At 49.8% G+C, this 27,474-nt stretch overlaps 1 protein-coding gene across 2 annotated transcripts; it reads right to left on the bottom strand.

Annotated features, from left to right (window-relative positions):
• Positions 1 to 1,073: 1,073 nt before the first annotated feature.
• GLIPR2 (GLI pathogenesis related 2) lies at positions 1,074 to 21,220 on the bottom strand. 2 transcript variants are annotated; one of them, XM_068552803.1, is made up of 5 exons: positions 21,111 to 21,219; positions 11,789 to 11,897; positions 11,329 to 11,432; positions 9,091 to 9,168; positions 1,074 to 2,578 (listed from the first exon to the last, which is right to left on the bottom strand). In XM_068552803.1, the coding sequence occupies exons 1-5, from the start codon at positions 21,121 to 21,123 to the stop codon at positions 2,418 to 2,420; spliced, it is 465 nt and encodes a 154-aa protein (XP_068408904.1). In that variant the 5' UTR covers positions 21,124 to 21,219; the 3' UTR covers positions 1,074 to 2,417. The 2 variants fall into 2 exon arrangements, with proteins under 2 accessions (XP_068408904.1, XP_068408906.1); XM_068552805.1 differs by lacking the exons at positions 9,091 to 9,168; positions 11,329 to 11,432 and having other exon boundaries at positions 21,111 to 21,220.
• Positions 21,221 to 27,474: the final 6,254 nt, after the last annotated feature.

Genomic DNA, 27,474 nt, shown 5'->3' on the forward strand with positions numbered 1-27,474 from the left:
AGGCGGGAAGGGGCTCGTCCAACTCAGTTCACAGAGCTAGGGCTGGGAGCCACGGTTCCCAACTCCTTCCTCTGCCCTCTGGCTGCAAAGGAGAGCCGGCAATCTGGCTTGTCTTCTGCTCCTGTTGAACTTGTGGGAGTTGCCATCTTTAAGAAATCCATTAAAGAAGTTAGATTTGTGCCCACCCGCTCAGCCAGCTTTGTGGTCTGGCTTGTCTTCAGCCTGGAAATCTCCCCTGGTCAGCTTGTCCCTTACTCCAGCCAACTGAGGAAACAGACTCCAGCCTAAAGCGGCTGGCAGCCTGCCAGTGTCCACCACCTGGTTATGTATGTGTGTATTGGGCAGAGTGTATCCCTAGGAGCCCCAGAAAGTTCAGTGACTGGTCATTGAGTTTGTGTTGTTCGTGGTAGCTGCCCAGGTGTGGCCAGAATAGGACCTCAGCTCAAGGCCCTCAGCTGGGTCTCTCTACTCCATCCATCCTCAGCTTCCTGCCCAGCTCAGCATTTTCTGTTCCTGGAAACTCCCGAAGGGAGGGGACTCTAATATTCTAATCTTCTGGGGACCATCAGTTGATATATCAACTTGTTGGGAAGCCCTGAAGAAAATGAAGGGTATGTTTTAAAGATACAGATTTGGCCTGGAACTAGAAAGGTCAAGAAGAGTCTTTCCGTATTTCCACCTGCTTTATACCTCTAACAACTGGCTTTCTCACTTCTATATATTTCCAACTCATAACAGGGCTTGCATATAGCTTTGGCTTGCCATGGCCTTAATTCAAACTCGTGGCATCCTTATTTTTTCAGTTCCACTGGTAAATTCTCTCCATATTTCTTGGCTCCAATTCCCAGTGCATGGCCAGCCTAGGGATTGGCTGCCCTTGGATCACATGTCCACTCTAGTCCAGTCAGCTGTGTGATGGTAGGTCACGTGATTCAAAACATAGCCACCTAAGGAGCACAGTCTACAGGGGAGAGGTTGGAGGTATTCAGAATCTTGAGTTACCTAAGATGGGAACTCAGAGTTATGGATTACCTTAGTCACTGATAAAGAATCGGGCATGAATCACATGGGAGTAAGATATTACACAAACAAAAAAGATTTTATTGTTGTCTTAGTCAATATCCCTGGGTGAAATGAAGGGCCCAGCATGAGCCTGTGTTCACAGTGCAACAGAGACCTTCAAAGACTGGCCTGCACAGACCCCCAGCCCTGCCTATCTCACCACCTGGAGATGCCACGGTTTCAAGGACACACAGCTTGGCGCCTGGGTTGGTCCCTCCCACATGGACCACGTGAAGTCGTTATTCAAGAGGACTTTGTGTAGTTTGAGGCAAAACACGGAACTAAATTAGCGACTCTAAGCCCCCGCATGGGAGATATCTCCCTGGAACACTTGGGCTTGTCACACATTCCTGGAGGGAGTAGCAGCACAGCTGCAGGCACAGCTGCCAGGAACACGCCCCGGGCTCCCACCCTGTGTGTTGGGGGGAGGGCAGAGGCTGGAGGGCTTCCTCTGGGGGCCCTGAGTGAGCTCACCCTCACCCCCACGCTCACTGACTTCATCCTGCTTGGCCAAGAGCCCAGGCAGTGTGAGGGGCTTTCTCCCAGAACAGGCCCTGGGCCACCAGGCCGAGTGGGGGATGGGTGAGTCGCAGGCCTAGCCCAGCTCCCTAGAAACCAAGGTGGTGCTGGGGGGCATATTGAACTCTGAAATGCCAGAGGATTTTAAGAAAAAAGGGAGGGTGGTGGGTGGGCAAGGGGCGGTGGAAGGTAGAAAAATGCAAGGAAGTAAAGCTTTTTTCTCCATTTGTTCTTTGGCAATCCCACTAGAGAATTCCAGGAGGCGTGCAGATGACATCATGGCTTACAACTGAGAAAGCTCAGTAATTCTGTGAAATGGAGCCCCTGCCTACCCCGTGTTTCCGATGGAAGCTGCTTTATATTTATGTGTTTAAAGCTGTATCTTGTGTCACATTTAATGAGGGTTTAATATTCTTAAATATCTACCAAAAGTAGATTACAATGCATGAAGGTCACATAAAACGAACTTCATTTTCTCAGCATCACAAACATTTGGAATACAGAAAGTCCAGGGATGGATATTATAAGTAAGAAAGGTACAAAAGGAGTTTGCTTAAAAAAATTTTTTAAAGTTTAAAAATTGATTTCCGCCCCCCCCAAAGTCCAAATAATTGCAGTCTAGGGAACCATCAAGGTAAAGTCTTCATATGCTCATTTCTTTGGTAAGAATGAATTCATGCAGAACTGTAAAACTGAGTGTGTGCTCAAGGGACCCATAGCATCACACAAGCAAGCACATACACCCACAGGGACAGACACACAGCTGAGTTTTTGTTGTTCTAGGCACTTCAAATCCAAGTTCTTAAGTCTGCCACCTTCCCGTTACATTGGACAAATTACTTCTTTGGAGGCAGGACATTTTCTTCAAAGAAGCCCTGGTTGACGACATTCCCTGCTGGGAAGTATCTAGCCACCACGAAGGAGGACCCATCATTTGCAGATGCCTTCCCCACTCCCATCTTCTTTGTATTCTTCCATACCATGGCAGTGAAATGTCCTGTAGGGGAACAGTCATGGGGAGAGGGAAACAGATTAGTTAGCAAAGCCTGGAGAATGATGTTTCAAGGGACTCTTGAACCCCTGTGCCATCTTGCCATGCTGTTAGAGGCTTGATCTTCAGCCACCAATCAGAGGAAGGAGACACAAAACACTGACCGATTTTCTAATGCATCAGGTCCTCACAGTCAGCCACAAAGACCCTACTCATCTCACTCTCGGATGCCCAAAGGTTTCATGGTCTCCCAGAGATCATGGCAAAGCCCAGAGACCCCAACAATTAGGATGCCACCCTACCTGGCACCTGCTTCCACCCCTCCCCCCAAACTGTACTCTTCAAGGTCACCAATGATCTCCATGTTCCTTCCCAATGGTCACCTTTTGTCTTCATCTTACTTGACATCTCAGGAACATTAATGGAGTCGACTCTTTCGCTTTTCAAAGGACTCTCCTCTTTTGGTTTCCTCTCTTGGCATTCCTCCCATGTCACTGCCTCTTCCTCCTCCTCTTCCATCTCACTTGTGAATATTGGAGGACCCGCATTTCCCAAGGCTCAATCCTGGGCTCTCTTATCTTTTCTTTTTGCACTCTTTAGGCAATTTCATCTTTCCTTGGCTCCCAAATTTCTTTCTCCAGCCCAAATCTCTCCTCTGTTCCAAACACAACTACTTACTTGACATTTCCACTTGGATGACTCACAGGCATCTCAAATTTAACCTGCCCAAAGCTCACTCTTGATTTTGGTCCCTCCCATTTCCATGACTGGCACCTCTGTGCACAAAATCCTCAGGGTGGCTCTGTATTCCTCCCTCCCGCTCATTTCCCCACAACAACCCACCATTCAATCCTGAAGAATCTAACTCCAAAATACATCTCTAGTCCGTCCACTCCCCAAACTGTGGTCTCAAGCGCAAACTTCGCTCACTGGGACCACTGCAACAGCCTTCGCCCGGCTCTCCAGCATCCACCCTTGCCTCCGCAATTCACTTTCCACTGACATAGCCAGAGCGATCATTTTGAGACATAAGTCATATCTGTTTACTTCTCTGCTTAAAAATCCTTCCATTGTTTCTAGTCGTACCTAAAACGAGAGTGAATGCTTTGCCCCAGTGGCCTCCTTTCCATTCCCTGAACACATCCGGTTATTTCCGACTATAAAGCCCTTGCACACACTGGCCACTGTATGCAACGCTCTTCTGATGACCAGCGTTTTCTTGTCCCTTAGGTCTCAGCCCAAATGTCACTTTTTCAGAGAGGCCTTTCACAATCACTCTTATTTCCTGAACACCTCCCTCCCCAGAGAGTCTTATTGCACCATTTTCCCCCTCGTAGCATTCTTACCATTTGCAATGATATATTTGATATTTTGCTAATTGTTTGGCCCCTTCACTAGGCCATGAGCCCCACATGGGCAGGAACCAAATTGGTTTATTCATCAAAGTACACGCAGTGCCCTGGCACAGCCTGACACATGGAAAATGTAAAATAAACCTTGGTTGAATGAATGAATAGCCCAGTTCCTTCTCAAGCTACTGCCTGTCCCTCCAGGTGCTTCTGTGGCTTGCCAAGGCTTCCCAGCATCATTCTCCCACTGTTCAGGCTGCCTGCCCCTCACTCACTGGTATTTTCAAACTGCTAACATAGCTTAGCTTCTAACTCCCCTCCTGCTTTGGGGTCAAAGAGCTGATGCTGTAACATACTCTTTGCTCAATGACCATAAATTCTCGTCTCCTGGGAGTAGAGATTGGGAGTTCATCCTTCGCACCTTTCTCATAGAGATCCTTTGACAGGTCAATGGGATATTTACTGCCATGTCACAGAATGGCATTCATTTTCGAAAACAACCCCGAAGAGATTATGTTTCCTCTTTGAGGGCAGGCACCATATCTGTCTTATTGACCACTGGGCTTGGCACATAGTAGATGCCCAATTAATATCTGATGAAGAAAGGAAGAGACAGAGGGAAGGAGGAAAATTGTGATCAGAGTAGCTAAGCTTCCAGTGGCTGGTTAGGAAAGAAAGAGGGCAACCGCTTTACACCTGTTAAGATGGAAATTATTTAAAAAACAAAACCAAATAACAAATGTTGGTGAGGATGGGGAGAAATTGGAACCCTTTTGTTTTGCTAATGGGAATGTAAGATGGTGCAGCCACTGTGGGAGACAGTATGGCAGTTCCTAAAATAATTAAATACAGAATTACCATATAATCCAGTAATTCCACTTCTAGGCATACACCCAAAAGAACTGAAAGCAGAACTCAAATATTTGTACACCAGTGTTCATGGCAATATTATTGACAACAGCCAAAAGGGGGAAAGAAAACAACTGCCTGTCGATCGATGAATGGATAAACAAAATGTTGTATGTATACACAATGGAATATTATTCAACTTTAAAAAAGAAATAAAATTCCGACATATGCTACAACATGGATGAACCTTGAGGGTATTATGCTAAGTGAAATAAGCCAGACACAAAAGGATAAATATTGTAGGATTCTTACCTATATAGGTAGAATAGTCAAATTCATGGAGACAGAAAGTAGAATAGTAGTTAACAAGGCTTGGGCTGGGGGTGGTAGGAAAGGATAAGAGTTATTGTTTAATGGGTTTAGAGTTTCAATTTGGGATGATGAAAAAGTTCAGCAGATGGATGGTGGTGATGAGTGCACAACGACATGAATGTACTTAATCCCACTGAACTGTATGCTTAAAAATGGTTAAAACGGTAAATTTATGTTAAGTGTATTTCACCACAAAATAAAGAAAGAAAGAAAGAAAGAGAAAGAAAGGAAGAAAGGAAGGAAGGAAAGAGACAGGCTGGTACCCACACTCTTCCATTCAGGGAAGAGACAGAGTTGATATTTCCCATTGTGTCTTGTATTTGGTAAGGACTAAATAAACTTTCATTAATTAAATTGTGGTTTTTTCCCCCTATAAATGAACTCCATTTTTATCATTTTGAAATTTAGGTATAGTTTATTTCTTTGCCTACATCCCTAAAAGATTTGAGGTTACTAAATTCTTTATGAAAATAAGCAAACATAAACACTCATCAGTAGAGTTGATGTGATACAATCAAAGCAAGAATTAAAAGAAAACAAACACTAAGTACAAGTATGCATCCTGACCACTTATCTTTAAGCTCATGTTAACTGCTGCTCAATACACTTTGATTCTCACCTCAGAAAAGAAGAAACACTACTTTCCAATTCACCCTTGGTCCTTACACTTTTGAGTCACATCTCTTTCCCATCTCCAGGCTGTCAGTAGCTTTGCCAGGTGTCACTGCTTCTACAGACTGTCTTGTCTTTTCTTCTTCTTCTTTTCTTTTTTTTTTTTTTTTTAATTTGGCCACACCATGAGACATGTGGGATCTTACTTCCCCAACCAGGGACTGAACCCAAGCCCCCTGCATTGGAAGCATGGAGTCTTAACCACCGGACTGCCAGAGAAGTCCCTTAGACTGTCTTTTCATTAAGGCTCATGCCCTTTTTCATACAAGCCTTTTCTCCAAGAGACCACATGCTTTGGCCACTGACCCACCCACTCTCTCTGTCACCCAGACAAGGAAGAGCTGCCATTTATCCACTGGTTGCCAAGAAAATAATTACAGACACCACATGCGCACCAGCAGTGTGAATGCCCATGGAAGCCTATTCCAAACAGATGAGACTAAGTAATCTTTCTTCTGACTGGAGAGGTTTCTGTCTGCACAGAGATAATTAAGACTGGGCGTTTAGAGATGAATTAAAGGACACAACTTCCTTAGCAACCATCAGATACACACTGGTTTCTAACCCTAAACTACTAACAGCTTCCTTTTTCTTTTTTTTCCTAAAGGGATCACATCCTCTTTCCTGCTATGGACCCAAACTTCCTAGAATATGCATTTGAAAAACAAGTTGAATAAGTTACAGTACATCCTTGCAAGAGAATAATGCATAAGAAAGAGAAATCTCTTTCTGTATTGATATGGAACAATCTCTGCCAACCTGCTGTGTGAACAAAGCAAGTGCAAAACAGATCATCTATCTGACACCAGGGTATAAAAAAGGGAAAAGAGAGCATTTATACAGCTGCTGGTTCACAACATCTCTAGAATGATACACAAGAAACTGGTATTACTGGTTGGGAGGGAAAGCGCTGGAGGCCAGGGACAGAAGGAAGACTTTCCACCTTATACAGCTTGCAAATTTCATGTCATATAAAAGTATTATTTATTCAGAATAAACAAGGCCTACTCATTAGAAGAAAACATAAAGGGACTGCAAGAAGCTATTTTTCTCCGCTCAGCACAAAGCACAGAACAGTGTCCTTCATCACAAGACTCTGACCCAGGTGGGGTGGGGTTGGGACAGATTATAGGATATTTCAAAGGCCTTTTCACCTACAACATGGACTCAGGTCAGGGAACCCCTGAACCATGGTGCAGCGAGAAGCAGCTCTGGGGGAGGCTGACTCATGGGGGATGGGCCTGAGCATCTTTAAGGGTCTTGCGAGCCCCGCTTATATCACCACCCAAAGCTGTGCTCCCGTCTGAGGATCAGGCTGTGTGTGACCCCAGGCATTGTCCACTGGCACCTGGGATGGCATAGGGGCTGGAGGCTCTGGGGTTTTCCTCTTTAGGGCTGGGAGATGTGGGGCAACAGACAGGATCACAGGGGGTCAGTGATCACGGAAAGTTGAGTCCCATCTCCAGCTCTGACACTTGAGAGATTCTCACCTTGGAGCAGGGGCCATGGAAAAAGCATCAGATTGAGGATAGAAGGTAAACAGAAGTCTCTTCCCTTTTCTGGGCCTCAGTTTCTCTTCTGCAAATGGGTGGAATAAAGCCCCACCTTCAAACGGTGTAGCAGGGTTACGTGGCCATGGAGGCGGAGATGCTTTTTACTGTCAAGTGGCGTGCACACACGAGCAACGCCAATCACTTGCTCTGACACATGTCTGATTGCTCAAGAATCTTGCTCAACGGAAAAGGAGATCCAGACGCTGTGAAATAAAACGTCTTCTGGTCACTGATCTTTATGAAAAGAAGACCAGATTCTGCCTACATGTCCTTAATCACTGGTGGCAGGTTGTCACCGTTCCCTCCCTCACCTCTCAAATCTAATTGCCACAGAACCAGCAGTTCTCACTCAGGGCCTGACAGTGGCCTCCTTGTCCTGCCCCGCAGGGCAGACGCTTCTACCTCTCCCCACACGGCTGCAAGAACCCCTGCCCAAAGGGGTGAGCACAGGCCACAGGAAACGGTGACTGGCTCTGAGAACATGTCACTTCCTGCTTCTGAAGAATCCTCCAGAGGGTAAGAAGCCATAAGTGGCTCCACCCATGGGTGAGATGGGGTGGGGTAGAGGAATGGGGGGTGGACAGAGAACCCCCTTTTCAGTTTCCCTGGTGCCTTCTGGTCAGAGAAATCCACAGCCCCTTCCAACCCATCCTGGGCCCTGGGTGGATGTGAGTTGGTTCTGAGGAAAGACAGGAGCCTGGTGATTCCTGCTGAGGGGCAGCGGGGAGCCCAGAGCTTGGAGCGGCTGACCGGGGCTTTAGTAAGCTAACCATTTACTGCTCACCGGGGAGGCCTATGGCAAAGGCTGATGGTCCCGTGGCCGGTTCCCTGCATCTAAATACCGGCTCTCAGAACGGCCCATAGAGGCCTCCACCTTGTCCCTCTCCCTTGGGGACAGGGAAGAACAGGGAGTTGACCCGAGTTCACACAACTAATAGTGTCAGAGCTGAGACTAGATCCAAGCTTTCTGCATTCCAAGCTCGCCTGAACGACAAACTCGAGTATAAAGGTGAAGGGAGAATGCCTGGGAGGTTGTGAGGAGTGAGGGGCAGAGAGGAAGGATGTGGGGGCGTGGGGGGATGCGGGAGTTAAGACCAGGAGGAGAGCCAGCAGCTTGGCCCTCTTCTTGATGGCCCCAGGAAGCCCCTGGCAGCTTAATCAGGAGAGCAGCGTGGGCAGAAAGGGTCTTAGAACATTCTGGCTGCTGGGGAGCAGGCTGGATTGGAGGGGAACAGGAGCAGAAGTGGCATGACGGGTTCAAAGCGCTGAGGCGTCACTCCTGGAAAGAAACACTCAGCGGCCTTTGACATCCACAGCCTCCTTATATCACACTCCAGTCAGGTGAAGAGCCTTGAGCTGGTGGGGCAGGAATCGGCAGCTTGGGTGCTCTTGGATGGGGGGATGTGTGTGTGTGTGTGTGTGTGTGTGTGTGTGTGTGTGTGTGTGTGTGTGTGTGTGTGTGTGTGTGTGTGTGTGTGTGTGTGTGTGTGTGTGTGTGTGTGTGTGTGTGTGTGTGTGTGTGTGTGTGTGTGTGTGTGTGTGTGTGGGAGAGGTGTTGGGGAAAGAGGGTTTTGCCCTCTGGGCAAAGTCCAACCAGAGAAATATGGAAGAGGTGAAACAGGAGAGAAATGATTGATTTTCAGAGGGTTAGTTCCTCTCTGAAGTCAGACTCAAACTGCAACCCAGCCCAGGGCCAGGTCACTGGTGTGACCATGTCACTCACCTGTCCCGGAGGTGAAGCCAGGCTGCTGAAAGTTGTAGTTCTTGATTTCACTGTACCATCTATCAGCCACCTCCTTTCCTGTATGGAAAAGACAGTTTAAAACTCAGCAGCGGGCTTCCCTGGTGGCGCAGTGGTTAGGAATCTGCCTGCCAATGCAGGGGACACGGGTTCGAGTCCTGGTCTGGGAGGATCCCACATGCCGCGGAGCAACTAGGCCCGTGAGCCACAATTACTGAGCCTGCGCGTCTGGAGCTTGTGCTCCGCAACAAGAGAGGCCGCGATAGTGAGAGGCCCACGCATCGCGATGAAGAGTGGCCCCCGCTTGTCACAACTAGAGAAAGCCCTCACATAGAAACGAAGACCCAACACAGCCATAAATAAATAAATAAATTAATTAAAAAAAAAAAAAAAAACTCAGCAGCAAAATCAACTGACTCCCTATTCTTTCCATCTTCTCCCATTAACCCCAAAGCACCTATCCCACAGTTAGACGTCTCATAAAGCACCAACGAGCTGACATGGGGACTCCTGCCCATGAGCACATCCAGGCTGAAGGGAGGGCCTTGTTAGGGGCTGGGAGGAGCCCTGGCCTGAGGTCAGGGGACCAGCATCTGTGTCCCTGCCCTGACACTAATTCACTGTGTAATCCTGGGCAAGGCCTGCCCCGTTCTGTACAATTGGGTTGAATGCAACGTACTCCAAGGGCTTCTAATGATGCTCCGAGTTTCCGGGAGACCACACCCTCATCCCACCCCAAGTCTGGCTCCTGAAACACCCGCAGGAGGAAATGTAATTGGGCCGGTGGGTCAAGGTCTCCACTGCAGGCAGAAGGGTACTCCCCTGGAGCATCCACTGGCCACAGCATCTCCCTGGGAGCGGCTCATCTCAGGGCCAGAGAGCTGGGAGCCTGGGACCTCAGAGCAGTAAGTCTTGAACTTGAATGAGTGCACGAATCACCTGGGGCTCTTGTTAAAATGCAGATTCTGACGCTGGAAGATCTAGGGTGGAGCCTTGAGTCCGCATTGCTAACAAGTTCCCAGGTGCTGCTGCTCATCCGTGGGCCACACTTTGAGGAGCAAGTCCTTCGAGAACAGTGGCTGCATAGTGGCCGCAGCTGGGGAACTGTTCAAAATTACTGATGCCTGGGGCCTGCCACAGACGGACTGTATCAGTGTCTCGGGACGAGAGATCCAGGCACTAGTATTTTTTGAAAGCTCCACAAAAGATCCCAGTGTGTAGTCAGGGTGGGGAACCCCTGCCCTAGAGATGTCCTACCCAACCCCTCTCTGTAGAGATGGGGAAGCTGGGGCCAGGGAAGGTAGCAGATTTGCTCAAAGCTCTACAGGGAGCCAGCACGAGGAGGAGCCTTGTCTCCTGCCGGCTCTTTCCCACCCCTCTCCCTTCTCCCCGCCAAGGCCCACAGCCTGAGCCTGGGGAGGGGCCGCAGGCCTCGGGCTCCTGCTTTCCCGGGCAGCAAGCGAACACTTCTCCTGGAGGGACTCTGCCCCAGGGAAACCAAGAGGACTCCCAGGGCCTCCCCAGGGAACTCCCAGGAATGTGAGGCCGGGGAAGGAGCAGTCATTCTCCCGCGGGAGTTTGGAGAAAGCTTCCGAGCACGAGGTAGCTCTCTCCAGCATTTTTCCTAAAAAGCCACGACAGCCTTGTCAGAGCCAGGAAGCTCAAGAATGTTTGGTCAGTGCGGTGGGATCACCATTCCAGGCTGTGACCTTGGATGAGGAATTGTCTTTCCCATTATGATTACTTTTTCCAGCACGGAAGAAAGCCCTATTGCATTTTTCTCGTGAAGAAAGTTAATACACAAGCACCGTAAATATTTTCAGAAGAACGTGAGGAACGTAAAATCTTTCTGAGGCTGGGGATGCTTCAGGGCCCGCAGGGTCAGGCTGAGACTCAGCACAGAAACAGTCTGTCTCCCCGCCCTCACTCCTCTGCTGGGAGCTCTTCTGGAAAGGGGGTGGGGCCGGGCAGTCTGAGTCATCTCTGTGTCCCTGGCAGCCAGCGCAGGCCTGGCCCTGAGCCGGCCATCGGAGACCTTGTGGTGAGCTGCAGTCAGCTCCTGGGAGCAGACAGACAGCTCTGGGGTTCTCTTCCCTTTCTGGGCCTGTGGCTGCATCACGGCGACGACACCACGGAGGGCGCTGGGGCCCGAAGGGGCCTGCACGCTGGATGTCCTAGGCCCGGCTCAGGCAGGAGGAGGGGAGCCGAGAAACGACTCACCTGTCTGATCGTAGGATGCCCACGCCAGGTTCTCCCCGCACTGGCCACGACTGGACTCCGGGCTGTGCTTGAGGATCCTCGTGCTGGCCAGGGCCTCTGAATACCTGCCGGAGTCCACGGTGCTTCCTTAGAGCGAGTACAGCCCAGGGAAGCCCCCAGAGTAGGAGCCCTAACCTGGTGTGGCTGAGCTTCCTTCCCTGCCCTGGGCTCGCCGAGGCAATCAGGAGCATCACACCTGCATCTTGTCTAAGCCCCCACTCCAGTCCCATTTTACAGAGCAGCAAACCGAGGCTCAGAGGAACAAGGGGACCTGCCTGGGTAAGTGGCAGAGTGGTTATTCAAGTCTGGCTGTATTTGCCCCCCAACCCACGTCCCTCCTGCCTTCCAGAGCCCATCTGGGACTGCAGCAGTGGCAGCACCGGGAAGGGCCCGAGTTGCCCGGGGCCCCGGGGGGACTCACTGCTGAGCCTCCCGGTTGAGCTTCTTGCAGAGCTTCAGCGGGGCGACGCCATGCTGCTTCCGGTACTCATTGTGGGCCTTCAGGACCTCGTCATTAAACTGCTTGGAAGCTGCAATGATTTCAAGACGGAGACTGTCTCAGCGTGGAGAAAAGAGCCACGGAAAGTACGCCAGCGGGCTTCAGAGCGAAGCCCAGCTCAAACCTCAGGCCACGTGCCCAGGCTGCTGCCCCAGTCTCTGCACATTGATGCCCCCTGGACTACGCAGGGCCCCATGGGGCATGTTAGGCCTTTGGATCTTTATCCAAGGCAATGGGAAGCGACTGAATGGGGGCGGGGAAGTGAGCTGAGGAGAGCTGTGTTTCTGGAAGACCCTGCTGGCTGCTGAGTGGGGGATGGGCTGGAGGTGCAGAGCAGATGGTGGGAGGCTGGAAAGGAAGCAGCAGGACTTCTGCAAGAAAATGTATGAAGGAGACGGTATCTCAGAGCGGACCTACAGTGCATGGTGCATGGGGGGACTGGGAAGGGCTGGAGGTGGGAGCCCAGAGAGAACAGGCCTGGCTGGGGTGGAGGGGTGCCTGCACTGTCCCGAGAGAGAGGGACAGATGAAGAGAAGAGGACCAACCAGGGTAGGACAGCACTGGGAAGCGGAGAGAGGGGAGAGTGTGGGAAAGAACGCGGTGGTGGGGTGGGATCAGCTGGGCTCAGGCTTGCAGGTGAGGGAAGAGGTGGAGCCTGTGTCCAACTGGGTCACACCTCAGAAAGAGCAAGGCCAAGAAGTGGTGAAGCCAAGGGTAGGCCAGGTCAGTAGTGGACAGAGGTCACTTCAATTCGGATCTGAAATGGAACCCCATCCATCCCACATCCTCCATCCATCTCTCCACCACTCATCCATCCACCTGTTGATTCATGATCTAAGCATCAGCGTCCAAGCACCCATCCATCATCCATCCAATCCCAACCCATCCCTCTGTTCATCTGCTCTCTGAGTGCCTCCTCTGTGCGAGGTCACATATTGTATGCTGGGGGTCCAGAGACAAATCAGCTATGTCCTGCCCTCAAAGGGCTCACACACAGAAGGGAGACAGCCTTGTAAACAGACACTAGCCAACAGTGTGGTAGGGCCAAGGTGCAGGTGAGCACAGGTCAAGAGGAACTCAGAGAAAAGCAGCCTAACATGGTCTGGGGGATCAGGAAGGTGACCCCTGATTTGAGGCCCCACAGATGTACAGACAGGAGCTGGCCAGGCTAAGATTGTGAAGGCACAGAGCGCAGCCTTAGGAATCTGGGGGTCCCCCCTCCCCCTCCCCCCACCCCCTCCCCCCACCCCCCCACCATGGAAACGGGGGTGTGAGCTGGGTGAGTTATGAGCGATGGCCACAGAGGGTCCATAACACTGAGCTAGTCCCCTCTGGAGGGAGCCTGCCCATGAGGCCTGGCCATGGGCAGGGAGGATGAAAGAAGCACCCCTCCGTCCACTGGCCCAGGTCACCTTCACCAGCCACCTTTCTCCTCCTCTGCTGTCTTTTCCCCCAGAGGCCGTGAAGATGAACCAGCAGGGGTCCTCTTCCCCTCCCTCAGCCAGATCCCCCAGGTCTCCTGGGCCTTCAGATAGAATCCCACTGGGCCTCTGAGGGGATGTGAGGGAAGAAGACCCAGGGCTTGCCCTCCGGAGCTTTGGGCTAGATGCCGACCCAGGAGAGGGAAGGAAACTGCAGGCTATGCCAGGGGTGGTTGAGCTTTAGGGGTTTCCGAGATATTGGACAGCGAGTGGTCCTGACCTCAAACATTCCAGGGCCCGGCAGGGCAGTCCAGTGGGGTCCAGTCACAGTAATGTGGAGTGGGACAGGGACAGGGGTGGGAGAGGGGTGCTGAATGCCAGGATCTGGGAGATCTGGGTTGACAGGCAGAGATGGGGAGATGCTGTGACAAAGGCATGTGGGTGAAAACCCTGGTGATGGTAACTGGGCACAAGGCAGAGGGTGGAGCTTCCACCTGAAGTCTCAGGCCTCTGTGGCCAAGAGGCCGGCCAAGCCCTTGTTGGTAAAAAAGACAAGGATTTCGGGTTTATTGGAGGGAGGGGGGAAAAGGGAAGGTGCTGTCTAATGGGTATAGAGTTTCAGATCTACAAGATGGAAAAGTTCTGGAGATCTGTTTTACAACAATGTGAATATACTTTACACTACACTAAAAAATGGTTAAGATGGTCAATTCTATGTCATGTGTTTTTTACCACAATTAAAAAAAAAGATTGTGGGTTTAGCATGTTCCTTGGATAATGGAGTCACAGGCTTTTAAAGAATATCTCAGGTGCAAGTGGCGGGAGCCACAGCAACTCATGGGAACCACAGTGAGGCCTCGCTGACAACACTTAAGGAGTCAGCTGGGTGGCATGGCGGCCAGAAACCCACGGGCTCCAGGGCGATGCGTTGCACAAGCCAGTGTCCAGCTGGAATGCTTCACCCAGCCCAGCCCCCACCTTGCATTAGAGGCAGTGAGAATCTGAAGTGTGTTCAGAGATGGTGATGAGGTGAAGGAGGGGCTGGATATGTGGTCTTATAAGGGATGGTTGCAAGTACAGGAGAAGATCAGACTTTGGAAGACACCGTAGAGGGCCCTGCTGAATTCTGGGGCACCACAGGGCAGAGCTGGGGCCAGTGGGTGGAAAAGCCAGGATGACAGATTTCAGCTCAGCCTAAGAAAGATCTTTCTCTCCATGAAAGCTTTCTGAAGACTGAAAAGGCTACCTTGCAAGGTAGTGAGCTCTCCAGCACTGGGGGAAAACAAGCAGGTGATGCCTCTCAGAGGGATTCAGGCACTGGAGACCCAGTCAGATGACCTTTAAGTCCCTTCCAACCCTGAGATCCCATAAGGTCCCATCAGGGTAGGGGTGAGAGGAGGCAAGATGACCGACTGACCCCAAACTTCCAGGAGTTCATAGCTTGTCTAAGGAGTGATCAAGGTAAGTGTATGTGTCCATGCAAGGGCAGATGTGGATACACACAAAGTGGCAGAAGGTCTCTATCTGAGTGACAGACCTGGCCAGGCCCATACTAATGTCCCTTCCAGCTCCTATGTCCCAGGCAGGCCACGGTGGGACACTACGGGAGATGCATGGGACTGAGTGGCATGGGCAATGGTGACCACAGATGTATCAGGGAAGGCTCCCTGGAGGAGGTGATGAGGAGACAAAAGCGCAGAAAGGGCCAGTGTGGAAGGGATCTGGTGTATCCCGGGGCTGTGAGGAGGAGGTGGAGATAAGGGGAATGGGTGGGTCGCTAAGGTGAAGCCCGTTTAAAGACAGCTCTGAGTGCTGGGGTGAGGATACACTGGACTCTGGAGCGCTCAGGCCCTGCAGTCTCCTTGGCAGAGGGGACATAAGGCTGCCAAAAACTAGGTCACTGCACTCCCAGAATGTGGGAAGTAGTGAAACAAAAGTGAAAGTTCCTGTGCCCAATCTAAGTTCGTGGCCCAGAAGCTGAAGCCAGTCATTGTCTCCAGCAGAGCCAGTGCCCTGGGCCAGGGTTCCTAGGGAGGGGTCAGGAGGGGTGCCCTCTCTCCCTGCGCCTGGCTGGGAGGCCTGGGGGCCCCATGACCACACCCCTGGCTGACTCACGAGTCCCCTCCCAACACGGCAGCCAGTCCCAGTCCAGGCGGCCCCTGTGAGCAGAACCGCAGCCTCAGGGAGGCAAGATACCACTGATGACCACACCCAGAAAGAGGCACGCCTCACTTTGTTAGAAAAACCTGAGAGCAGATAAACATAAGGAAAAAAGGAGTCAAAGAAAACCCACGAATCCCTGCATCAGGCAGGGAGAGCCCTCAGAGCCACCCCATGGTTGGGGGGGAGGGGAAGGGAGGGATTATGCCCTCATTTTGTAGGAGGGTAAACTGACGCTCAGAGGTCACACAGCCTCAGGGTACCAGCCTGGAATGAAGGAGGACCTTTCTTCTGCTCGATGGCCAACCATTCTAGGTGCCAGGCCTGTGCAAGATCTGATTTACTTCTCACCACCATTGTGGGAGCTTCCACTACTGTACCCATTTTTTGGATGAGGAAACTGAGGCTCAAGAAGGAAGTAACCTGTCCACATTCCCACAACTGGTCCAGAGGTAGGCCCACGAGGAGAGAAACCCTGCCCTTAACCCCACCCCACCCCAAGGGTCACGAGACAGAGGAAATCATTGAGAAGAGAAAGAGAGGGCCACCAGACCCAGGAGGAGGATCAGCCCAGTGGGGTTGGCAGCCGCCTTCAAATCTCTGAGGGGAAAGAAGAGGAAGAAGGAAGAGGAGAAAAGAACTAAGATTTCTCAAGAGCCTCCTCTGTGCCAAGGCCTTTATAGACAGACCGGCGTGAGGGGCCCTAGAGGAAAATCAGGGGCTGTGGAGTAGAAGCTCCAGGGGGCAGACCTGGGGCTTAAGGCCAGAGCTGTTGAAAGGTGGAAGGGGCTGCCTGGGCCTGGCTCCTGTGGCTGAGGGAAGGCGGCAGGCCAGGGCGGTCTCTGCTGCGTGGAGGGTGCAGGCGTCTTGGGTGGGGCTGGACTGGGGGCTCTTGAAGGTTCTTTAGGGCAGAGCTTCTAACTGTTGAATAAAGACTCTAAGGAGGTCCGTGCCCCTCCTCCCTCACAGCTGGTGGCTGGGATGGGCTCCTCCCTCAGCATCCATTCTCTTCCGAGGCCTCCCAGAGCCCAGCTGACTCATTTCTCAGCCCTCTCCAGACTCCCCACCAGAGAGGTCCAGGACCGCCAGGGGCCAAGGCAGGAATTATGGACAGGCCCCTTTGGTCCCCTGGCTAGAGGCTAGAAAGCCTTTGGGGCAAAGCTGGTTTTGTTTGGTCCCCTGGCAAGAGGCTAGAAAAGCCTTTGGGGCAAAGCTGGTTTTGCTAGTTTATCAGGAAGAAAGAATAAAAAGTTGATTAAAAAAACAAACATATATACACTAATATGTATGAAATAGATAACTAATAAGAACCTCTGTATAAAAAATAAATAAAATAAAATTCAAAAAACAAACAAACAAACAAAAAAGCAATGAGTTCCAGATGAGTAGCTCTTTTCAGCTTGGGTTCCAGGAAATTCAAGAGGCAAATCCCAGCTCTGCCTTTTACTAGCTGTGTGACCTTGGACAAGTTGCTTAATCACTCTGTGCCTCATTGACTCCATATAAAAAATGGGGATAACCGTATTCACCTCACAGGGTTGTGAGAATTAAATAAATTAATCTTCGTAAATGCTTTAGAACAGATCTGGAGCAAAGTGAACAACTATAGTTCAACTAAATGTCAGCTATAATTATTATCATTACTGTTGGGCAGAGGAGCCTTTAGCCTCCTGGCCTTGGGGGAAACTGCCCCCATCAGATCCCTTCCCTGATTTTAACAGGAGCAGGGCTGCTGGTATTTAACTTGGCCTTTGATGACCTCTTTCAGTACCTCTGAGCTAAGATATTTACTGAGTAAGTGAGCACAAGAACAAATGAATGAGAATCTCACACCATCACTGGGTAAGCCTGAGGGCAGGATTCTTCTCATTACAGAGGAGGAAACTTTGGTCTTTAGGAGGACATGTGAATTGCCCGAGGTTACACAGTGAGTCCACATTAGAGCCAGATCTAAGAATGTCCCTCCCTTGCCCCGGATCTCACACACTTTCCACCTTACATACATCTTCCTTTCCCTAAACAAGAATGACAAGGATGTCCCAGTGTATCGGCTGCCCCTTTGTGATGGGCAATAGTCACTGAAGGGCTGAAGGAGCCAGGGCAGGGAGAGCGCTTGTTCCCACCAGCAGACAGGCGGTCCCCTCTCCAGCCCTGCCTGCCGCCACTCAGGCCTGCCCACCAGCACTGGGCAAGTCCCTGCCCAGTGCCGGGGCCCTGCTTCCCCACCTGTGTGAGAAGGAAGGATGACATCTGTGGTTTTCAAAATAGCTTCAAAGCAGGGAAACCCTTTCTTTGAACCTTTCTTTGGAATCAACAGATGAAAACGGTACTGCTGGGACTGACCTGGCCACATGGCCTCCCCCTGCAGAGGTGTGAGGGCCCTGCTCAGTAGAAAATCCTGGATTAGTTGGTCCCTGAAGGTCTTTCTGCTCTGATAACCTCTGGGGCTGGGAGATGTGGGTCAGGAGGGTGTGTGGATGTCCCTAAGGGCCAGAGTCCAGGCTGAGAAGCAGGATGACAAGGGGTCATTGTGGTAGAGGGGACAGCGCCCAGCTGGGAAGTCAGAGAGCTGGGTACAAATCCCAGTTTGTCCACTTATTGGTCAGGGTGTGAGCTTGGGCGAAGTACTCAACCTCTTTAAATCTATTCAGCTGCTAACAACTGCCTCACAGTGCTGTTACGAAAATTAGTAACACATATAAAATACCCAGCTCCAAGCCTGGCACACAGCAGGAGCAGAATAATTGGTGATCGCTATTATTAGGGACTATATTAGAGGCTTCCACTGAGCCCCAGGCCATTGCCTTTCTCTGCTCAGCTGCAGACTGAAGCCCAGCAGGGAGACCAGGGCCAGCGGCCGGACCTGGAAGTCTCTGAACACTGGGCCAAGTGACTTCTGGAATTTAAGCTGTTTTGGTTATGTGACACTTTTCCAGCAATGCCCGCTACCCCAACAACTCTGGGGTATATCTGAGGTTGAAGATTAAAAAGAGATGGGCTCCTATGCAGTGATGAGGAAACTGAGGCCCAGAAGAGGCAGGCTCCTTATGAAGGTCTTTGTGGAACCACAAAAAGCCCCTGTATGGATACACGTCTGTGATGCCACCTGTCTTTTGGGCACAGACAGCCTCAGGCTGGTGGCCTGGAAGATCAAGGTTGGGCCCGTGTCACCCAGAAAAGTCATTTTCTCTTGGGGACCCTTAGGGGAGCCAGATACTATCCAGGGGGCTCAGAGTCTTTGGGGGGGGGGCAGGGAGACAAATAAAATACATGTGGCTAAGGGCCAGCATTCTGGAAGGTCCCTGGGTATATGTGGAGGGTGGGCATGGGAAGGGGGGTGGAAACTGCCTGAACCACCTCTAACCTGTCTTCCACCACCATCCTGCTCAACTCGGCAACTCCAGTCCTAGAAGGTGTCATCACCTTCCTGCACCCAGATTCATACCGCTAACCTTTCCTTCTTATTCACAACAAGTTAGTCACCAAGTCTGCTCGAGGCTACCATCTTGAAAATCCATCCCTGCTTCCTCTCCAGTCCCTTAGACGTCTCTGTCATCTCTTGCCTGAGTAACTGCAGCAGCCTCTCCCACCTCCACCCTCTTCCCATCTGATCCACCCTCCACCCTGGAACAGCTCTAGTCCTTCGGCTTTTAGATCGATGCTTTTCAATGGTCCCCCCAGGTCCCATCGGAAAAAGTCCAAAGTTCCAAGACACTCTGGGGTCTGACCACCTCTTCCAGGAGCCTTCATTGGATGCTTGGGCAGAGATTTCCCCCTCCCCTGAGCTCCCACTGCTCTTCACCTGTACCTGTCTGTGGCTTAGATCACTTTCCACCTCTTACTGGAGCCATGTGGTGCCTGTCTATCCCCCCAATCCGCTTTATGGTGCATTTCGTAATCCACATGAACACTCCTGAGGGCAGGGGCCATGCCCTCCGCAGCACTGGGTCCACAGCTTGGTACAGAGCTGATAGATGGCGGAATGGAAGGATGAGAGGGAGGGAAGGAAGGATGGAGGGAGGGAGAGAGGGGGAGAGGGATGAATGAACAAATAGAAGATAGGCACCCAGCAGTTCTGGAAAACTGTTTCTTAGGGAAGAAGCCAGAAACAACTGATTAAAATGTAGCTTTAGAGAATTTGTGGATTTTCTCCTAACCTATAGAGAAAGGAACTGATTTCCCAAGTAGGGATCTCAAAGTGCCCTCTCACATCTGCCATGCTCATGTCCCCGCCCTCCTCTCCCCACATCCGCCACCTATCACATTCTTCTTTAACTGCATGTCACCTTTCCATACTGTAAAATACCCTGGGGATGATATAGGCCATCCTCCTTGTATAGATGAGGAAACTGAGGCACAGAGAAGGAAAGGGCTTTGATCGAGATCACACAGCAAGTGATTAGCAGAGTCGGGGCTGAAAGCCAGACGTGGAACTACACATAAGGGCAGGTTAGGACCAATGCCAGAGAAAGCTACTTACTCCCAACACTGGTACCTCATAAGTCCAGGTCTTGAGGACAGATTCAAGAAGAGACCCAGCCTTACCCACCTGAGGCTGACAATCTCAGCTTCCCATGAAGCAGAACTTTTGAACTCTGTTCAAAAGCTGTTCATTAAAAAGCCTCCTGTGAGGCAGGAACTATGCTGAGATAGACACGGTTCCTGGCTGCCCAAAGTGAGGAGTCTGTGGGAAACAGGTCTTTGCCTGGGTAGTGTCCCAACCTGACTGCTGGGAGGGCTGCAACAAAGAAGACACCAGGTGGGGAAATCGGGGTGGTCTCCCAGCACAGGAGGTGAGCCGAGAAAGATGGGGAGGATTTTCAACTTCACAGAAGTGGGAGAGGTGGAGTGCTGGTGGTGGTGGTGAGCTCTGGGAAAGGGAACCCAGGGGAAGAACTATGCCCAGAGCATAGCTGAGTGCAGGGGGAGGAAACGGGCGATGATCAACTCCCAGAGGGCCCCACCGTGGGGCTGAAGAATGTGTACTCTTTCACCTGCAGACAATGGGATGGAAGGTGTTAGGGAATGACGGGACTTCACCGGGACAGCCACCGTGGTGAGGATGGGCCGCGACAGGTCAGAGAGAAAGGGGAAGCCGTTGTTGGCAGCCGTGTGTAGCCTGACTGAGTCTGGCACGGGGTAGGGGTGGAGGGGCGCTTAAAGGAAGAGGGACAACGACAGAAGAAAAGGATGCTCAGAGCTGTCTTTTGGAGGGTTGGTCGGGGCAAGCTGTTTTGCAGGAAGAGATGCTGTCACAGTTCTGTGGCTTTTTCCAACTCTAACTCTGTCCTGAAACAAAGCAAAAGCCACGCCTTGGCCGGACGCTGAGCGCTAATCCCATCAGCGCCTGGAAGCCCTCCCTGACGCAATCTCTGGCTCGCAGACAGGAGGACCCTCCCTCGGTCTCGCCTTCCTCCCTCTCTCCCGAGGGCCCGACGGCCACCCCGGCTTCCTGGCTGCCCCGGAAATTGCCCGCGTTGCGAGCCCCTCCATCCCGCACCCAGTGGTCCCGGAGCGCGGCCGGAGCCGTGTCGCCCCGGCGGAGGCTGTCGACCCGCTCCCCGGGGATCCAGCCCCACCGCGGGAAGAGTGACAGTGAAACCCCGGAGCCTGGGGCTCCGAGCCATCCCCGCACCCCGGCCCGGCTGGCCCGGCGGGCTCACCTGATTTGCCCATGGCAGGCTCCGCGCGCTCCTCGGCTCCCGCTGCGCTGCGCTGCGCTGCGCTCCCTGCCGGCCCCGCGCAGCTCCGAGAGCCGAGGAGGAGGCCGGGCGGCCGCAGCCCCACCCCCGGCGCGGCCCGGCCCCCGCCTTATAAGGCAGCGGCAGCTGCAGGAGGAGGCGCCTGGGGCCACCCCGCCGGCTTCCTGGAGGAGGCACCGCGCGCCCGGCGCTCCGCGCGCCTTCTCGCCCTGCTCCCGAGAACTTGCCCCGCGTGGGGACCCCAGCGACCGCTCAGGGCTCTCCAAGTGCGGACGGGGAGCTCAGGGCCTCCTGGATACCTGTGCCTCTTGGGACACTGAATGGGGATGCAGAGGGAAGCCCAGGCCTCTCGCCCTGTTCCTGGTAGATGTTCAGCAACTGCTGCCCTGCGGGGACCGCGGGGCTCACAGTCGAGGTGTGAGGGTCGGTTCCGACCCGCGTCACCAGGGGTCGGTGCTCTTCCCGCCACGGCCTGACCCCCACAAACCCCTAAGGCCGCAAGCATGCCGCCTTCCCCTCCGCAGGGACCCCGGGCTCCGAAGGGCGTCTCCGTCCTCTCCCCAGCACACACCCTGTGGTGCGAGTTCAGGTGGGAGATGCGCGCTCCCCAACCCTCCTGCGTGGCCGTCCCGGGGAGGCTCCTGCAGCCCCGCTCTGACCTGTCCTCTTGTCCCTCGTTGCCTGTCACACCAAGCCAAATCCCCCACCCCTGAAGTCAAACTAGACTTTTTTGCGGGGTTGGGAGGGCTCGCCAAGCGGCTTGCGGGATCTTAGTTCCCAGACCAGGGATCCAACCCGGCCTGGCAGCGAAAGCGCTGAGTCCTAACCACTGGACCGCCAGGGAATTCCCCAAAGTAGACTTTCTGATATTCCCCAAACATGTTCTGAGATTCCTCGCCTCCTTGCCTTCCTCACGCTGTTCCGTCAGCCTGGGCTGCTGGCCCATCTCTGCCGGTTCGAGTACTACCCTTCCCTCAGGGCGTATGGGTCCCTTCAACTTCCAGAGGTCCTGACCTTTTCTGGCCTTGGGGCAGTGGTCAGTACACACCTGGCACTGGGGAGACTTGGTCTCAGTCACAGCCCCACCCCGTGTGAGAAGAGTGGGGAATAAAGACATAGCCTGGGGCACCTGTGTGAGATTCCGCAGAAGGGGCTCAGTAAACCCTAATTGAAGGAAGCTAATTTTAAGACCTTTCAATAAGTGGGCACTGAAGTGAACTGACTTGCTTATTTTAAGGGTAGACTTTTTTTTTTTCTTTTTTTTTTGGCTGTGTTGGGTCTTCGTTGCTGCGCACGGGCTTTCTCTAGTTGTGCCGAGCGGGGGCTACTCTTCGTTGCGGTGCACGGGCTTCTCATTGCGGAGCACGGGCTCTAGGTGCTCAGGCTTCAGTAGTTGCGGCGTGCAGGCTCAGTAGTTGTGGTGCACGGGCTTAGCTGCTCCGCAGCGTGTGGGATCTTCCCAGACCAGGACTCGAACCCATGTCCCCTACATTGGCAGGCAGATTCTTAACCACTGCGCCACCAGCGAAGTCCCCATAAGGGTAGACTTTTTAACACCAAGGGCTTCAGATGTCCAGTAGGGCAACAGCAAGGCTGGGCACTGCCGTCTTTACTCCCTCCCCTATGTCAGGCAAATACATTTACTGTAGTTTCATACTTTCAAACAGCATCAGAGGGGACCAAGTTGCTGCCCACTCTAAATCCAAAGAGACTTCTGGTGCTAGGTGGGGGTCTAATTCCCTCTGTTCAATTCCTTTCCCATTTTGCCAACAGATCCCCATTGAAATGACCAAATGAACCCAGTAGGAAGAATTCCATGTCACCTCTAGAATCTCTAGAAGGCAGTTTCCATTGTAAACAAAACTTCAAGGAGGTGCATGGGCTGAGATAGCTGAGCACAGTGGAGCCACTCACTGCACACAGCTGGAAGCCCATGTGGGGACCAAGTTTCACTCACATCTCCTTGTATAGAGTTGAGGGCTAGAGGTGAGAGCCTGAGAGTGGGTGGGGGACAGAATCCTAAGTAGTGGCATCTTTGGAGTCTGTGTAGGGTGGGATGCTGTGGGCTTTAGAGCTGGCTTTAGCAGCAGGCATGTGGAAGGGACAGTATGCTGAATGGAGTTATGTCAGTGCCAAAGTTGACCCCTACCAAGGGCCCTGGGCTGGTTGGAGGGGGAGTCACTGCCTAGCCGGCCCCAGAGAAAAGAGATATGGCAACAAAATTCAGATGGAAAGAGTGTTTGACCCAAGTTATTTTTTGTTTGTTTTATGTCCTATTTAAGAACTCCTTACCTACTCCAAGATCATGAAAAGTTTCTATATTTCTTCTAGAAGTTTTACAGTTTTAGCTCTTACGTTCATTTTGATTATGGTGTATGGCGTGAAGTCAGGGTTGTAGTTCTCTCTCTCTCTGTCTCTCTCTTTGTTTTCTTATTTGGCATATAAATATCAAATTGCTCCAATAGAATTTCTTGAAAAGATTATTCTTTCCCAACTGGCCATATATATATATGGGCTCTCTATTCTATTCCATTGATCTATATACCTATTTTTACTAAGACCCCACTGTCTAGATTACTAGAGCTTTATAATGTCTTGAAATCAGATAGTGTAAATCTACCCGTTTTTTCTTTTCAAGGTTGTTTTGTTCCTTTTAAGTCCTTCTTATTTCCATGTAAATTAAAAAATCAGCTTGTCAATTACTTTAAAACAAAACAACTAAAAATAGCCTGCTGAGATTTTGATTGGGATTGCCTTGAATTTATAGATAAACTTGGGAAGAACTGTTACCTCTTAACAGTATTGAGTTTGCTGATCTACCAGCATGGTATATCTTTCCGTTTATTTATATCTTCTTTAATCCCTCTCAGATATGTTTTGTAGAATGTTGATCTACAGTTAGTTTTCTATTCTTGTAATGTCTTTTTCAGACTTGGGTATCAGGGTAATGCTGGCCTTATAAAGTAAGTTGGAAAGGGTTCTCCTGTTTTCTGGAAGTTTGTATAGAATTAGTATTATTTCTTAAATATTTGCTGCAAATCATCAATGAAGCCATCTAGGCATGGAGGTCCTTTTTTGGGGGGGCAGTTTAAATGATAAATTCAGCTTTATTAATGGATATAGAACCTTTCAGATGATCTGTTTCTTCTTGAGTGAGCTTTGGTAACTTTTTCTTGGTGGTGGTGGTGGTGGTGGTGATTTTCCTCCTTAAAATGACCCCCAAGTGAAGTGCTGAAGTGCTGTTTAGTGTTCCTAAGTGCAAGAAGGCTGTGGTGTGCCTTAAGAAGAAAATGTACATTAGATAAGTTTCTTTCAGGCATGAGGTATAGTGCTGTTGGCCATGAGTCCAATGTTGATGAATCAACAATATATATTAAATAGAATGTCTTTAAACAGAGACACACATAAATCAGGGTTATTATTGATTGTCGGACCAAAAAAATGTGACTAGAAGCTCACAGGAACCTAACCCTGTACTGTCTCTAGGAGCAATGGTTCAGTATTCTCTAATTCAGTGTTCCCGGCAACCTTATAAAGCATAATTACCGCAAATAATGAGAATCAGCTGTACTATTGATCTCAGAAAAACAGCTTTTGGGTTAATTGATTTTCCCTATTGTTTTCCCATTTACAATTTCATTGATTTCTCTTTATAAATATATATGTATGTATGTATATATATATATATATATATATATATATACACACACACACACTTACTTTGGGTTTAATTTGTTCTTCTTTTTCCAGTTTCTTAAGGTGCAAGCTGAGGTCACTAATTTTAAGCCTTTCTTCTTTTTCTAAAATAGTTAATTAATTAATTTTTGTCTGCCTTGGGTCTTTGTTGCTGCCTGCAGGCTTTCTCTAGTTGTGGCAAGCGGGGGCTACTCTTCATTGAGGTACGTGGGCTTCTCATTGCGGTGGCTTGTCTTTGTTGTGTAGCACAGGCTCTAGGCGTGCAGGCTTCAGTAGTTGTGGCACACAGGCTCAGTAGTTGTGGCTTGAGGGCTCTAGAGCACAGGCTCAGTAATTGTGGTGCACAGGCTTAGTTGCTCCACAGCATGTGGGATCTTCCTGGACCAAGGTTCGAACCCGTGTCCCCTGCATTGGCAGGTGGATTCTTAACCACCACACCACCAGGGAAGTCTGAGTAAACCTTTCTTCTTTTCTAACATAAGCATTTAGTGCTATAAATTTCCCTCTAAGACTGTCTTTAGCTGCATGTCACCAAATTTGATATGTTGTGTTTTCATTTTCATTCAGTTCAAAATAATTTCTGACTTCCCTTGTGACTTATTCCCTGTGACTTATGGGTTATTTTAAAATGTTATTTAGGGACTTCCCTGGTGGTGCAGTGGTTAATAATTCGCCTGTCAATGCAGGGGACACGGGTTCGATCCCTGGTCCGGGAAGATCCCAGACCATGCTGCGGAGCAGCAAAGCCCGTGTCCCACAACTACTGAGCCCACGTGCTGCCCGCACGCCTAGAGCCCACGCTCCACAACAAGAGAAGCCCACGCACCACAATGAAGAGTAGCCCCCGCTCGCCACAACTAGAGAAAGCCCGCGCACAGCAACGAAGACCCAACACAGCCAAAAAAAAAAAAAAATGCTATTTAGTTTCTAAATATTTGGGAAACAATATTGTTTAATGATTTCAATCTTTTATTACACTTACTGAGAGTTGTTTTATGGCCCAGAATGTGACTTATCTTGGTAAATATTCTGTGTACCCTTGAAAAGATTGTGTGTTCTGTTGTTATTGGGTAGAATATTCCACAAATGCTAATTAGATAAAGCTGATTATAGTTGTTCAAGTCTTTTATATCTTTACTGATTTTTTGTCTACTTGTTCTATCAAATATTGAGAGATGTTGAAAGTTTCAGCTATAATTGTAAATTTGTCTGTTTCTCCTCTATAGTCTAATCAGTTTTGCTTCATGTACTTTGAACCTTTAAATAAAAAGGTAATGCTCCAAATAAGGAGCATAAATATTGACAATTCATGTATCATTTTGATAAACTGACTCCTTTGTCATTATGCAAGGATGCTATCTCTGGCAATACTCCTTCCTGTGAAATCTCTACTTTGTCTGATATCAATATAATCGTTCTAGCTTTCTTTTAATTAGTGTTAGTAGGTTCATTTAATTTGCATCCTTTAAACTTTTTCTTCCTTCTTTCAGCAACCCAGAAGACTACTGTTTTACATAGCAAAACACCATTTTGCTTTTGTGTTTTATAGAATTATAGCCTTATTGGCATAAAACTTGATATTGACTTATTTGGAAGGTTGTATATATTGACTGGTATACAAAAGAAAATTTGCACACATAGGCAAAAACTGTATACTTTTTGCTTTATCGCAACATTGTTCACACTAAATCTAATATATGTGAAGTACTTAGAACAGTTCTTGACAACATTAAGCACTGTAGAAATGTTTACCACCACTCCATTCTTTAACTTTTAACACAGCTCTTTCTTTACATTAAAAATGGCTAGCTTGTAGTTGACAAGATGTAGTTGGGTCTTTCTTTTTATCCAGTCTGACAATATCTGTCTTTTAATTTGTGTTAAGACCATTTCTATTTGATAACATTATTTTCAAATTTCTATGGAACAAATACAAGGTTGACCAAATATTAGGCCTTAAAGTAAACCATGATAAATTCCCGAAAGTAAAAACTGTTCAGTTAAATTTTCTGAACACAATATAATAACACTAAAATTTAACAAAAGATTAACTGAAAAATTTTGAACTATTTAGAAAATTTTAAAAATCCCTCCTAGAGCACTGAAAGGTGAAGTCAAAACAGGTGTTCAGAGATGAATGGCAATTAGAATACTCAGTTAAGAGCCTGGGGCATGGACTTGAAGTCATGTGGCCCAAATCCATGTTCTGGCTCTGCTGCCCACTGACTGATATGATCCAGGTGCTTGAAAAGAAGACAGTAATACCTATCTTAGAGGATTTTTTTAATTAAATGAGATGCTACTTAAAAGCACTCTTTAAAAATCACTTATTTTTGTGTGTGTAATATTTCACAGTCCCAATTTAGATATGTAATAAGGTAACTTTTTCTCTGTATAGATCTAGTCCAAATTCTGCTGATGGTAGAAAACTTAAACTTGCATATTGACAGAAACTCAGTCATATCTATTTTAGTCTCTTGGGGATAAATATTCAAGCAATCCAGAACCTTTCCTGGCCCCTCTCTACACCTCTGGGTCAACACTTCCAGACTCAGATTCTTGGGCAGGAGCACCTGTTTGGCTGAGCCTGAGTCACATGCCTTCATACAAGCTTTCAGAAAGAGAACAG

Source organism: Eschrichtius robustus, chromosome 10 (genome assembly GCF_028021215.1).
Source record: "Eschrichtius robustus isolate mEscRob2 chromosome 10, mEscRob2.pri, whole genome shotgun sequence".
Classification (NCBI taxonomy): Eukaryota; Metazoa; Chordata; class Mammalia; order Artiodactyla; family Eschrichtiidae; genus Eschrichtius; species Eschrichtius robustus.

Coding starts and splice junctions, on each gene's coding strand:
- GLIPR2 (XM_068552803.1), bottom strand. Junction 9,169..11,328: donor GGCATCCTACGATCAGACAG/GTGAGTCGTTTC, acceptor TTTTCCATACAG/GAAAGGAGGTGGCTGATAGA. Junction 2,579..9,090: donor TGGCTTCACCTCCGGGACAG/GTGAGTGACATG, acceptor GTTCCCCTACAG/GACATTTCACTGCCATGGTA.